General features: G+C 46.0%; 1 protein-coding gene across 1 annotated transcript in view; it reads right to left on the bottom strand.

The window, feature by feature from the left end:
* Nucleotides 1–7,638: 7,638 nt before the first annotated feature.
* Nucleotides 7,639–13,046, bottom strand: part of SYAP1 (synapse associated protein 1) — a 31,746-nt gene continuing 26,338 nt past the window's right edge. The window contains exons 6-9 of the mRNA XM_006892401.1: nt 11,749–11,897; nt 10,074–10,132; nt 9,522–9,669; nt 7,639–7,828 (exon numbers count right to left, since the gene is read on the bottom strand). Of these exons, the coding sequence (XP_006892463.1) occupies nt 7,704–7,828; nt 9,522–9,669; nt 10,074–10,132; nt 11,749–11,897 (481 nt within the window). The 3' untranslated portion in view covers nt 7,639–7,703. The remainder of the gene's footprint in view (nt 7,829–9,521; nt 9,670–10,073; nt 10,133–11,748; nt 11,898–13,046) is intronic.

Below are 13,046 nucleotides of genomic sequence, written 5' to 3'. Positions count from 1 at the left end.
AATTCTCAGAAACGTTATTTCCTCTTCTGTAGCAAAATGAACTCCAAACGCGCCTTGGGAATTGCAGCACAGCTTCTTGCCACTAGGCCACCAGAGTTCCCCTCCTTCCAATATAGTACCCTTTTAGTTTTGTTCATTTAATATTTGATACAACTTTTTACATTATGGAGGAGCCCTGGTTGCAAAGTGGTTAAGTGCTCAGTGGTTCGAACCCACCAGCCACACTCTGTGTGTGTGTGGGGAAGATATGGTGACCAGAGGCCATAAAGCATCCTTGGATAACCCACGCCGGGTTCTCTTCTGGCCTCTGGAGTCGCTATGACTCGGCTTTGGTTGAAAGGAATGAGTGTAATTGGACAGAGCTTTCCCTTTACCAGAAGTTGCTGTTTTCATTTGATTTTTTCTTTTTAGTCAGCTTGGCTTCCTTGATTTGAATTTCAAAAGATGTGGCTGAGTGGAGGCAGGGATAGCTCTGGGGCTAATGTCAACCCCTCCCATTTAGAGAAGGCTGTGAGTTGCAAAACGACTGGAAGGCACATAACAACTAGAAAAAAATGAGCAAGCTCCCCTCATTCACTTTACAGCTTCCCACAAAGCCGCTGGAAGGTGAGCAATGAGTGAGTTAGGAGGTGGGTCAGTCCCCACAGCAATGAGAGAGAAAGAGTACTAACTGCACAATTCCTAATGTTCAGGAATGCTTTCAACCACCAAATCAATATTAGGTGATAGCTCTAAATTGTTTCACTGTAATTTTTCTTAGAGCACAATTGGTTTGTAAAATCTTTCAGCTTTGAATGATGAATCATTTGGTTATGTTATTTATTAGTAACTGAACCTTTTAAAAAGTTTTTTTTTTCTTTTCCTTGAGGACTTCCTTCTCTAAAAGGCTCTCAAAAATACTAAATATGACAATGTTGGAGCTAACACACCAGCAAATTTGACAAGATCGGTGACTCCCAAACACTTGCTTGTGTTTGTATTGGAGTCATGGAATCGCGGGATTGGAAGTGTCATTGTAATTGCGGAATTACATGACTAGAGCTCTTTTTTTTTCTTTTATTTTTTAATTTTTTTCTTTTATACTAGTTTCTTTACAAAATTCAAATACATTGTTTTTGAGTACAGATTCTTCCCATTTCCCTCACCCCTCCGCATGCATCAAACCAAATCTTAACTCATAATCCAGTCAGAATCGACTGGACCCTCCAGCAGGTCTTCAGTGGCTGTAAATTGTGCAGGAAGAGACTTCCCATCTTTCTCCCACGGTTTGACCCACTAGAGAGGCTCCCTATTGTTACTGAACGCTAGGGTTATTTTTCATCTTCAATTGCCAATAAGACCCATAGCACTTTATTGCAGATCTGGGAGAAAAAAGTGCCATCCTTCTCCCCGTCTGCAAATGGCCATTAGTTTTTATACTTGGGTTAGATACTAATTTACCTCACCAATTTACTTTTGTTAGTAAAGTTACAGAATGTCTACATTTAAAGAACAGTTCATACATGATTAATAGTAAACTGGCAACTTAAAAAAATTAACATATATATGACTGAGAAAAACATTTTTGTGAAAAATAAATTATTAATAATAAATAATATAGGAAATAATTAATATTGATGTCTTGACCTATGGTGCTGGAGAAGAGTATTGAGGGTGCCATGGACTGCTAAGAAAACAAACATATTCACCCTGGAGAGGGTTAAATCGGGCAGCTCCTTGGAGGCAAGGATTCTGAGGCTCCGTCTAACATACTTTGGACATGTGAGGAGAGACCGGTCCTTGGAGAGGGACATCATGCTTGGGAGGGTGGAGGGACAGTGCAGGAGGGGAAGGCCCTTTATGAGGTGGATTGATTCAGTGACTGGGGTAATCGGGATGGGAGTGTCAGAGACAGTGCGATTGGCACAGGACAGAGCAGAGTTTAGGGCTGTTGTACATAGGGTCGCTTTGAGTCACAAGCTCCTCGATGGCACATAACAACAACAACAACATTTATTGATATACAATAATTAATAAATAAAGCATAAATTTCTGTTGAAACATTGTAGAAAAAAATTGTACTGACATTTTAGTGTTACCTCCTCAGAGAGTGCCCCCTGGTGTGGTCCTTTACACCCCCCAACAAATCCTAGGATAGCTAGGGCTGGAGGGCAGAGGTTATGATGTTGATTTCAGTTAAAGGGGAAGGGCCAAGTGCAAGTGCGATAAATCCTGTTAGGATTAGTCAATGGTTGATTTACGTTTTCTCTCCTTTATAAACCCCATTGTACCTAGCTTGTCTGGGTCATTTGTTTTCTCTGGAATTATACTATCTTTGCTATATGCATATACAGTAACTTCTCAACGTAAAGTAAATTTAATATTCTTGTTTTGGTGTCCAGTGATCATTTTACCAAAGTTTGCCATCACTCCTAACAGAAACCAGCACCCCTTCAGCAGAATCTCTCCTTCCCATTCCTCCCAAACCCAACCCTCAACTTTGGTCTCTATGCAGCTGCAGAAATTTCAGAGAAACAAACACAAAAAGGTAAAAAAAGGTAATTTATACAAGAGATAATTGTCAGTAATATTTTTTGTGTGTGTGTGTGTACCGTCAAAGCGGATCTGACAGGTACAAGAGGAGATTGTCCCTCCTTTTCCAGCAGAGCATCTGGTGGATTCGAACCGTGCACCTCTGGGATTGCAGTGCAGCTCCTTGCCACTAGGCCACTAGAGCTCCCTGTCAGTAATATTTTTTTAAAAAGAAGCCCCCCCTCCCCGCGTTTATTTCCTCCTGTGACAAACGTCTCTGTGCTGTGGTTTCCTGTGGCCACAGGTCAGGACAGCCTTTGCCAGCAGTGTCATTGATGTCACTGTGGTCTTTAAGTGAGAGCCAGGCACATGCGTGTTGAGAGTGTAGAGTGTTGAAGGAACCATCATCTCACTTTTAAAAATGAGCATAAGAACATGGAACCAAAAGGCCTTTAGGAAACTCCCTGTTTCAAAGTTCAGTAAGTGGCTCGGAAGGGGCGCTGTTAAGGCCTCCCCACAGTGGAGGTCCTGGGGGACCCAGGCAGAGATAGTGGCCCTGAGGCCGCCTTGTCCCCTGGGCCTGCCTCCCTGTGGGGTCTCGCCCCTCTTCTTTGGGGGGATGCGGTGCAAAGCGAGGCCTTAGGATCCTCTTCCCCTTTTCCCTGGAGTCTGAGCCTTGTCTCCTTCCAGCCATTGCTGCTTCCTGAGGCTGTTGTCAGGGGCCTGCTCCTGCCGGCTCTTCCCTGGATGACCCTCCATCCCCCCTCGGCCTATCTGGACAGCAGAGAAGCCACAGGCGCAGGGCCTGTGTGGGGTCACTGGGCCGACACGACACCCCAGCACCCCCTCCCCCCCTGCAGGAGGGGTGACATCCTAGCCCCATGGGCCCTGGAGCAGGGGGGCGTATAGCTGACAGGCAGGGGGGCTCCGCCAGCTGGGGGAGTGTGAGGCTGAGCCCCGCCATCGACGACATGGACTCTGGCGCGACTCCCAGTGGCCCTCTGGACCACAAACTGCCCGGTGGCGCGCCCCCGTCACGGTCACGGCCGTGTGGGAGCCCATCGTTGCCCCCACTGTGTCAGTGCGCCTTGTTGGGGGTCTCGCTGACCCTTCCGAGCGTGATGTCCAGGGATCGGCCCTCCTGACAACACGCCGGAAGCTCATGAGAGGAGGTGTCGCCGTGCTCGCTGCTCGGCGGCCTCCTGGCTGCACCTCTTCCCAGACAGACGGACACAGGCCGATTGCCCCCATGGGACCCGTCTGAAGGCCTGCTCAGGGAGGGGCTGGAGCGGAGAGAACAGGCCTGGGGTGACTGCCCGTGGCTGGGGGGGCTCTGCCGCCTCCGCTGTCCGCTCCGCCAGCCGGACACTGCGGCGCGCTGGCGCGATGCCCCTGGCCTGGTGTCCCCTTGGCAGAGTCCCAGAGCGGGTGGCAGCGCCCCCTGAGTCGCCCCGTGCGTTGCAGGGGCGGTGAGGGGCGGCAGTGTGAGCGCTCACTCGGGAGCCCGCAGGCCACGCCCCTTCCCGGGCCCTGCGTGTTCGTCAGCAAGTCACCGCTTTCTCCGAGCTGTGCCTTCCCCGGAGGGAGAGCGCGCCTGCCCCAAACGCGCTGCCTCCCGGCTCCTCTGGGCGCCCGCACCTCCGTCCCCAGCCCGCTCACGTCCCTTCCAGACTCTGAGCCTTGTCCCCTCTTCAGGGCTTCCCACAGCTCCCACCTCCTGTGTGGTTTCCATGTAAGCTTTCCATTCTTTCCCCTCCCCCTCCCCCATGTGTATGTATGTCCAATATACACGTGCATTTTTGAAAGAAAAAGTGCAATGCTATTAAATACATTTTTGCCAGTTGTGAATCTTTTTTTTCTGATCGAACACACAGCACCGACATCATTTCTGCAACCCCACCGGGCCTCCACGAAGCAAACCAGACCAAATTCCTTTCCAAGGGAGAATGAGGATGGAGGGCTTTGGGGTTTTTTGCTCCTCCCCCACCAATAACACTGCACGCAGCCTGTTCTCCAGTCACAGAGTGAAGTTCAAGGGCGATGAGTCAGCTTTTCATTTGCGTAACCATAGTGCACTGCGAACAATAGATACTCAAGTTAAAAAACGTCAAGGTTTCCTTTTAAGCTATGATCTCAAAGAACGCGATTTTCTTTACACAACTCATGGAGAGCTGCGGTGGGTATTTGAATTGGGCTGGTTTCACCTTTGGTGAATTAAAAAACTCAGTGCTGTGGAGTTGCAAAAACTCATAGCTGACCCTCCATTGGGTTTCATAGGGTTCAAACAGTATAGGAAGAGACTGCCCATCTGGCTCCCACTGAGCAGCTGGAGGATTTGAGCTGCCACATGGGCGCCACTAGGGGACTGCAAATTGCACAAGAGGAGACTGCTGATTGGTGGGTTCCTCCTCCATGTCCTGCAACCTTTTGGTTTCTTGGTTTTCCCACATTTTCTCTAGAGGACCTCTGACTCTGTAGTCCATAAAGAGATTGGCTGCCAACTCCAAAGTGGTGCCTCTCTGGCAGTTCAAATCCACCAGCTTCTCTACAGGACAATCACTTCCTGTCTGATTCACAGCCTCTGAAAACTGCCGGAGGGTCAGCCAGCAAGAACGGACTGACGGCAATGAGAAAGGCAGCTTATGTAGCATAGGCGCTGGATGCCACTTGTTCATTTCCGTGTGGCTTTGTTTCACTTGTGACATTCGCGTGAACTGTCACTGTGGTAACATAACCGTGTGTGGCTGCTGTTCCTTCATTTCCTTCGCTATTCACTAAGGTGTCACTGTGTATTCCCGTCAGGTGCAGTTCGAGGCCCTTACGAACATTCTTCCTCACTGACATGGCAATTATCTCCCCCTGTGCTGAATTTGATTTTTTTTCATAACAAGTTATGACTTCGAGTTGTGGTGCTGGAGGAGAGTACTTTCAGCTTCACAAGTTCTTTGCCATCTTGCTGGAAACTGGCAATTTTTCTTTTTCGTTTTGGCAGAGAGAGGTGACACCTGTCCCACTCACAGGGCACTTAGTGGACGAGAGGCCAACAGCAGAGCCCTCCCGTCCCCTTGGATGCCTGATGAGGCATTTGTGCTCTGCTATGTTGAGTCAGAATTCACTACTGGTAGTGGGTTTTTAAATCACACATGTAAGTTTCTTCTCACCCAGGAAACCCCCTGGTAGTAGGCTTTCCTAGCAACAGCATATTTGAGAAGTTGGCAGTCAAGTCATTCCTGATCTCAAACTGGGTAATGGGCAATCGTAGTACCGCAAGTAAAAAGTTTTCTTATGCTAACTCCCGTTGAGATCCCAGAGAAGAGCTGATTTGCTTGCTGTAACCCCAGCTGAGAAAGTCAAGCTTGCCCACTCGGACATGTTTTCCCAAACAGGAATGGCCCAGTCCTCTTGTTAGCCATCTTTGCCCAGAAAACATATATTCTTTTTTATGGAGCCCAGAATATGAAGTATACATTTATCTTATGAAGAAACTTACAATTTCTATTCTCCTTTGTGAAATGAAGGCTCTTTGCAAAATAATAAAGGCAAACCTACAACCAGGAGAGGATAAAATAAATGGGACCTTCTAAGAATCAAATCCCCATGCACATCAAAATCTCCACTAATAGGGTAAAAAGGAAAGAAAGACTCGGCAAAAATATTTGGTAATGACTTATCTGATAAGGGACTCATATCTAAAATTTATAGAATGCTCCAGCACCTCAGCGAGGAAAAGGTAAGCAACCCAATTGTAAAATGGGCTCAGGAGATGAATCACCAAAGAAGACATTCAGATGGCAAACACACACATGAAGAAATGTTCAAAATCCCTAGTTATTAGAGAGATGCAAATCAAAACAACTATGAGATCATCTCACCCTAGCAACAATAGCGAAGTTCAAGAGAGCAGCAAACAACAAATGTTGATGACGTTAGGGAGAGATTGGAAACCTTATTTACAGCTGGTGGGAATGTAAAATGGTTTAACCACTATGGAAGGCAGATTGGTGCTTTCTCAAAAAGTTGAAAATAGAAATACCATTTGACACAGCAATTGCACTGCTGGGAATATACCCTAAAGAAACAGAATTCGCCATCCAAACGGATGTACTAAATCATCTTTCCTTTTTAAAAGAATCACTGTATGACAACGAACTGGCTGGCATAGAACACAAGCAGGACTCGTCAATGAAGTCTCAGATTGTACAATTTAATCAACACTGACAGCTTAATTAAGACAAACAAAGCTAAAACATTTATTTATATAATGATTTAAACAAGAAGGATGAGATTTTCCATGAAGGATGAAAAATTGTGACATGAAATTTAACTTAGGAAAGCAGTATTAAATGTGGTATATGTGATTCACGTGATACAGCTTTTTTTAAAAAAGTAAAATGTCAAAGAAAACAAAATACTTTTGTACTTTTTTAAAAAATTTTTTTATTTTGTTATTTTTTTGTGCATGTACCATCAAATCAGATCTGACTGGTACAGGAGGAAATGGTCCCTCCTTCTCTGGCACAGCATCTGGTGGATTCGAACCATGTACCTTTGGGATTGCAGTACAGCTTCTTGCCACTAGGCCACCAGAGCTCCCCTATGTACTTTATTTCTTAAATCAAACTGTTATGTTTATATTATTGAAATCAACATCAGTATTTAAACTTTTGGCTCCCAGATGGAATCTTGGAAAATATTTTGAAAGCACTTCCTCTTAAATTCTTTGGTATAATTTGGTAATTTTCATAGTAATCAATTAATTAAGTAAATACTTTACTGTGTACATATTAAAGAAAATACAACGAATACAAATGTTTATAAGATGAAGACTGAAGAATAAATTAAGTGCTACTTTCTGACCTCACGGAAAACAGAACTCTAAGATTTTACTTGCGGCATCTGTGACAAAGACCTCCATACTGAACGCAAGGACACATCTAACCAGATTTAAAGAAATATTACGTAGAACATCTTTTTGATTATTAGAATACCTATTCTAGATACCTTGAAACTTAATTTTTTTTAAGTAGAGAGACAAGTGTCAGCTTAAAAAAAAAGATGCTGGCTGAAGCAATTCTGATTTTTAATCAAGTAAAAATCATCTGTGCCTTCTGATTTGATGAATCTGGTATCTAGAATTTAATGTCAGTTTGAAGAATGCTACAGATTACTGGTGGATTGCTGAAATCAGCTAATTAATCTTCTTGAAGCATTTTCTCTATTTCTTTATCCCAGTTGTCATCTCGTTTCTCTGATTCAGTCACCACCTCATATTCTTGAAGTTCCTGTTGCAACTCTTTCTCCCAATCTGCAGATTCATCTGAAATCACAAACAAACAAGGAAGACTCTCCCAGTTACTTTATCTGTTGTTCGCCATGAGTTGGAACATACCCATAGCTGACCCTCCCTTTCAGAGGGAGTAAATAGTAAGGGAAGAGACTGCCCACCCTTCTCCCACAGAGCAGATGGTGGGTTAGAACTGTGTGCTTTTGGAATTGCAATGCAGTTTCTTACCACTAGGCCACCAGAGCGCCTTTTTAAAATAAAATTGAATTTACCTAGGCCTCTCCTTTTCCTTTTATTCAAGGGCTTGCAAGTGAAGGTCTACCACTACTGATGATGATGATGAGATGATGGTGGTGGTAGCCAAAATGTGGGCCAACCACTGAGCTAAGTAAGCCCTTTCTATATATCCCTCATTTCAGACAGGGGAATGGAGGTTTAGAGATCAAGTGACCTTCTCCAGATCAGACAGACACGCAACTAGACAGCCCAGGTTTCCAAGTCCCACTTGCTTCCCTTTCCCTGCCAGCTCCTTGCTCCTTCTCTCTGGGGTTGGGGGTGGGAGAGGGGGGCCTCCAGGGAAACAGGTTTCCGGCTCAACCAGGGGAGGCAGCTGGCTTCCCAAAGGCTCTGTGCACCTGAGAGGCCTTCAGGGGACCGGCTTCATGGAATAGTAATTAACCAGTTCTGTTTTCTGTTCAGCATAAAGCCAGGCACTGGTGCCAAAGAAAGCGCTGTCCCTCTTCTTTGGTTCTCTGTTGTGACCCTTCCTCAAAGGCTGCCTGCTCCAGCCTGGGAGTGCAGCTCTCCTCAGAGCCTGGGCAAGGGGCCTACCGCCTATGCCTCCAGGGATACACTGCAGCTTCGCATCTGCTTTTCTGTCGTCCTCTCCCTCCAGGAGGTATATAGCTTTCTTTCCTAAACATTTTTTTTTCACTAGCACTTGGTGCTAATGAAAATACCTTGGATGGGGGAAGGGAATGATTGGTGGTCAGAAAACAAAAGTGGCATTTGCATAAAAGTTCCTGGGCGGAAAACAAAGGTAGTGTTATTTTCATAAAAACAGGACACAGGTCAAGTCAGCAGTTAAGAGTGGAAGGCCCTTAGGCAGGTGTCTAGAACCAAATGCTTCGCCTCCTGGGGGGTGGCATTCTGTCAGCGTTTGCAAACAAACCCTGGGGTTTTCCTCTGCTTGTGCTGGGGGCAGGGGAGCTGCAGAGGTCTGCTCAGTGACCACAGGCCACCTTGCCAGGAGCACAGACTCACTTCTGATGCAAAATCTACTCTAAAAAATTTGACAAGATTACTTCATTGTGGCAAAAATATATAGAATGAGACATCTGCTAATTTAACATTTCTCTTTTTTTCTTATTTTTCTTTTCTTGTTTTGTATTGTAGAATTGGATCCAACTGGCACAGGAGGAGATTGCTCCTCCTTCTCCAGTGGAGAAATCTGGTGGATTTGAACTGCTCGCCTTTGGGACTGCAGCGCAGCTAATTCAACATTTTTTAAATTTTTTTTTAATTCAACATTTCTTAAAGGTACACCAGGGACACTGACTTACACTCAGGCTGTGTAGCCAACAGCACTACTCCATTCCATGATCCCTCACCCCGAAAAGTAAGCCCCTAGCCAATGTCTTGTTCACAGGGCCACTTAAGGATAACACTTTTCTCCAATGAGCCTAGGGATCCAGGCTGGGGCTGCTTTCCTGGTCTCGTCTAGTACCTTCCAGAACCGCTGCCTCCTCTTCCTTTTTGTCCAGCACGAGTTGCTCCATTTCTTTCCGCAGATCCTCCTGGTTTAAGTTACAGGTCTCGAATGCATCGCTGACAAACTCAGAAACGCCTGGGCTTGTGGAAATCTCCTCCTCATCCTGCAAGTCAACAAAGGAGCTCTGGAAGCCACCGTCTAAGTGGCACTTAAGTGTGAGTGTTCCCTCAGGATTTAAAGCAATGTTGATGCCATTTCCTTCCTCCACTAGGTCTCAGCCTTCTACCTTCACTGGCACTTGGTGATGGAGTGAGCCACCACCTGGGTCTCTCTGGTGGCTCTGTGTTTGGGGCACTGGAGTCACTATCTAAGCCCTTCAAGCATACCTACAAGGACACAAGGTCCTCCTCTGAGCTGAGCTCTCTGACTATTCAAGACCCAAGCCTCTTTGCCACAACAGATGCCTCCATACTCCTCAGGCGTTTTAAACGGCACCTGAGTGAGATCACACAGATATACTTCATTTCCAGACACCAACCCGCTAGGTACAATGTAAAACCAAATTACCTCTTGAGTTTTAAGCTGAGATTTGATTACGATAGGTGGTGTTTTGGGCCGTACTGCCTCTACGAAGTGAGAATAAGAGAGTCAGTAATCACTTGATTTAAATTCTTCAGAGTATCCTAACAGTGAAAACATTCACAAGTATGATTATATCAAGTAGCTTTCCAAAATAAGTTTTTTCCCCCAAGTAAATTTTTTACGTTACGCTGTTAGCTTTTCTCGGGTTCTTACAAGAACGAGCCAGTGAAAACACTCAACAACTTACACTTGGGGACATGACTTAATTCAGCATCACATTCAGTGTCCTTTATAGAAGGTTTTAAGTAGGGTTTTTCAAATTTACATCACTGCCAGTAAGAGCACTGTGGCAGTGTTATGTTGTTTCAGGATCATGAGAATCCAGTTATTTACCAAGTTTCACCTTTGTCGTGAGGTTGGGGAGCACAGGGGCAACTCAGATGCCCAGCACACGTGTGGGCGCGGCAGCCATCTTCCTCAGCGCTCTCGCCCTCTTTTGCTCAGCATACATCTAGGGTCTTTACAGACCACTGTCCTCACAGGACTGATTGAGTTACACAGGCATGATCTGGTAAAGTGACATGTTCTGGTAACATTAACAAAAAGCAATGCCTGAAGAATGCTAGACAACTGGAATTCGTGTCAACATTGGTGCCGAAAAGGGCTCATTTTTTTTTCTTTTTTATTTTATTATTTTTGTGTAAGTGTACCGTCAAATCAGATCTGACTGGTACAGGAGGAGATTGTCCCTCCTTTCCAGGCAGAGCATCTGGTGGATTCGAACCGTGAGCCTCTGGGATTGTAGTTGCAGCTCCTTACCACTAGGCCACCAGAGGGCCCCTGAAAAGGGCTCATTTTAACGTTCAGAGCAACTGACTGGATTCCGTTTCCCAGCCCTCTGTGCCACATCGGAACACTTCTTCACACGGGCTGCATGCCCTGGACCTCTGACATGCGTTACTGCCCAAGCCCTTAAAAACCCATAACCTATATTCCTCACTGCCCGTGGAGGGGGCCCCTCTAGTCGTAATTAGCAACTATACATAGCAGGTGCTCATTAAACACTAACAAGTGACATAAAAGTGATTTCTTATTTCTGTGATTATCACTGTCATTCAGTCTTGCTAACATTGCAAAGCCGAGGCTCCTGTCTCAACAACTCGGGTAAGCTAGTGAAAGCAAGCTAAAGGTTTCCTTTGCTGGCGGCCAGCTCAGAACTGGGTACGTGGAGCTTGAGTTGGGACAGTTCCATTCTGCTCGGCCACCTCTGCTTCTCTAGGAAACGTCAGGCCTAACGGAGAACAGACATAGAACAAAGAGATGGCAGTGTGAACCAGAGCACAGGACAGCAGGCCTGGACAGTCACGTGTGCTAACGGGCAAGGAAGGAGATGTGGGGAAGATGACTGGTAATCAGGAGGGGACTAAGAAAAGAAAAACATGAAAAAACTTAAGGAATGAGGAAAGGGCCCAAAAGAAAGCAGCTGAGTCAGAGAGGGCAACTGAAAATCATTTTCCTTCCGGAAAGGCAAACACTTTTCCACACGGCCATGATATTTCTGATTTAAGCAAGACAACAAGATCAGGAGAGTCTCTTAGGCTAGGTTCAAAATATTGGAGTGGTTCTTCCCACAGAGGCAAGTGCTGGCCTCTGAACGTACCTGGCAGTGGCAAGTCGCCGTCCCTGCTATTGGCCCTGTCCTCCTTTCCAGCGGCCTGCTGCTGGGCGGCCAGGGCAGTCAGCTGGGCCGACTGCTTGATCAGAGAAACGCGGTAGAAGTAGTTCCTCCAAAACACTTCTTCTTTAACACTATGAACAAGAGACAACAGTTCATTAGTGAACACACAGCAACCGAGAGACATACAGGGGTCATCTGTTTACTGTAGGTTGGAAGAAAGAGGGCATTTAAGCAGAATTTTCAAGGGAGCTCTGGTGGCCTAGTGGCAAGAAGTTGTGCTGCAATTCCCAAAGTGTGTGGTTCGAATCCACCAGATGCTCCGCTGGAGGAGGGACAATCTCCTTCTGTGCCAGTTGGATCCAATTTGATGGTACAAACACACACACACACACACACACACACACAGAGACAGACACTCAAAGCAAGAAAGGGTCAACCAAGTCTCATTTGCTTTCAAATAGAAATATTGGACATGAGGATGAAAGAGATGATTTATCATCTCCCCAGAAGCAAAAGACAACCTGGGGAAAGAAAACCAACATTAACCTCAGCCTTTCTCTGTCTTTTAATGACAATGCTCTTCCCTGAGGAAAACAGGGCACTGTTGCAGGAGGCAGGGATGAAAAGTCAGGCGTCCACGAGATGACTGCAGCTTAGAGGAGATGCTTCAAGTAGTGAGACATAAGGATGGTGTTCAAAATGGCTGTCTTAGCCATGGCCTTCGACATGTGGATGGACAGGAATACGTGAATAGGGTGTGTTAGCTTATCCACAAGGGGACTGGCCAGTCTCACCACTAAACTGAGCAGATTCAGCAGCAGATTTTGAGAATCTTGGCACGAGTAAAGCAGCAGCAGGCATGCAGTGCACGCACGCCCTTTGGGGCCAGAGATTCTCGCCAGCTAGACAATCTTCTATCAACCGGAATTATAGCTTTTGACTTCCCTAATATGGTTCTGTGTGTTCTGTAAGCTATCGCAACAGATTTCAGACCCAGGAGAGTAGTAAGGTTGGTGTTGGGATGAATCGAAAGAGGTACGGGGGGGTGGGGGCCGTGTCTGATCCCATGGTAACTGGTTTTGTGTTGGGGGTGTTGTCAGTGGAGACAGTTCCCCTTTGTGGAGTTGGGACAGGTCAGATACGGCCCTTGCTCTTTTTACAGACGGTGAGAAATAAGGTGGTGTTCCTCGTGGAGGAAATGTGTGGCAGCATGCTGGTAACTAGCAGTCATTAAGCACTACCAATGAGGTAGGAGAAGGCTGATAAAAAGTTTTTTTTTT

Source organism: Elephantulus edwardii, unplaced genomic scaffold (assembly GCF_000299155.1).
Source record: "Elephantulus edwardii isolate Elephantulus edwardi_28Jun2011 unplaced genomic scaffold, EleEdw1.0 scaffold00115, whole genome shotgun sequence".
Lineage (NCBI taxonomy): Eukaryota > Metazoa > Chordata > Mammalia > Macroscelidea > Macroscelididae > Elephantulus > Elephantulus edwardii.
Note: the sequence above shows the minus strand (reverse complement) of the source record. Positions and strands in the feature narration are given on the sequence as shown.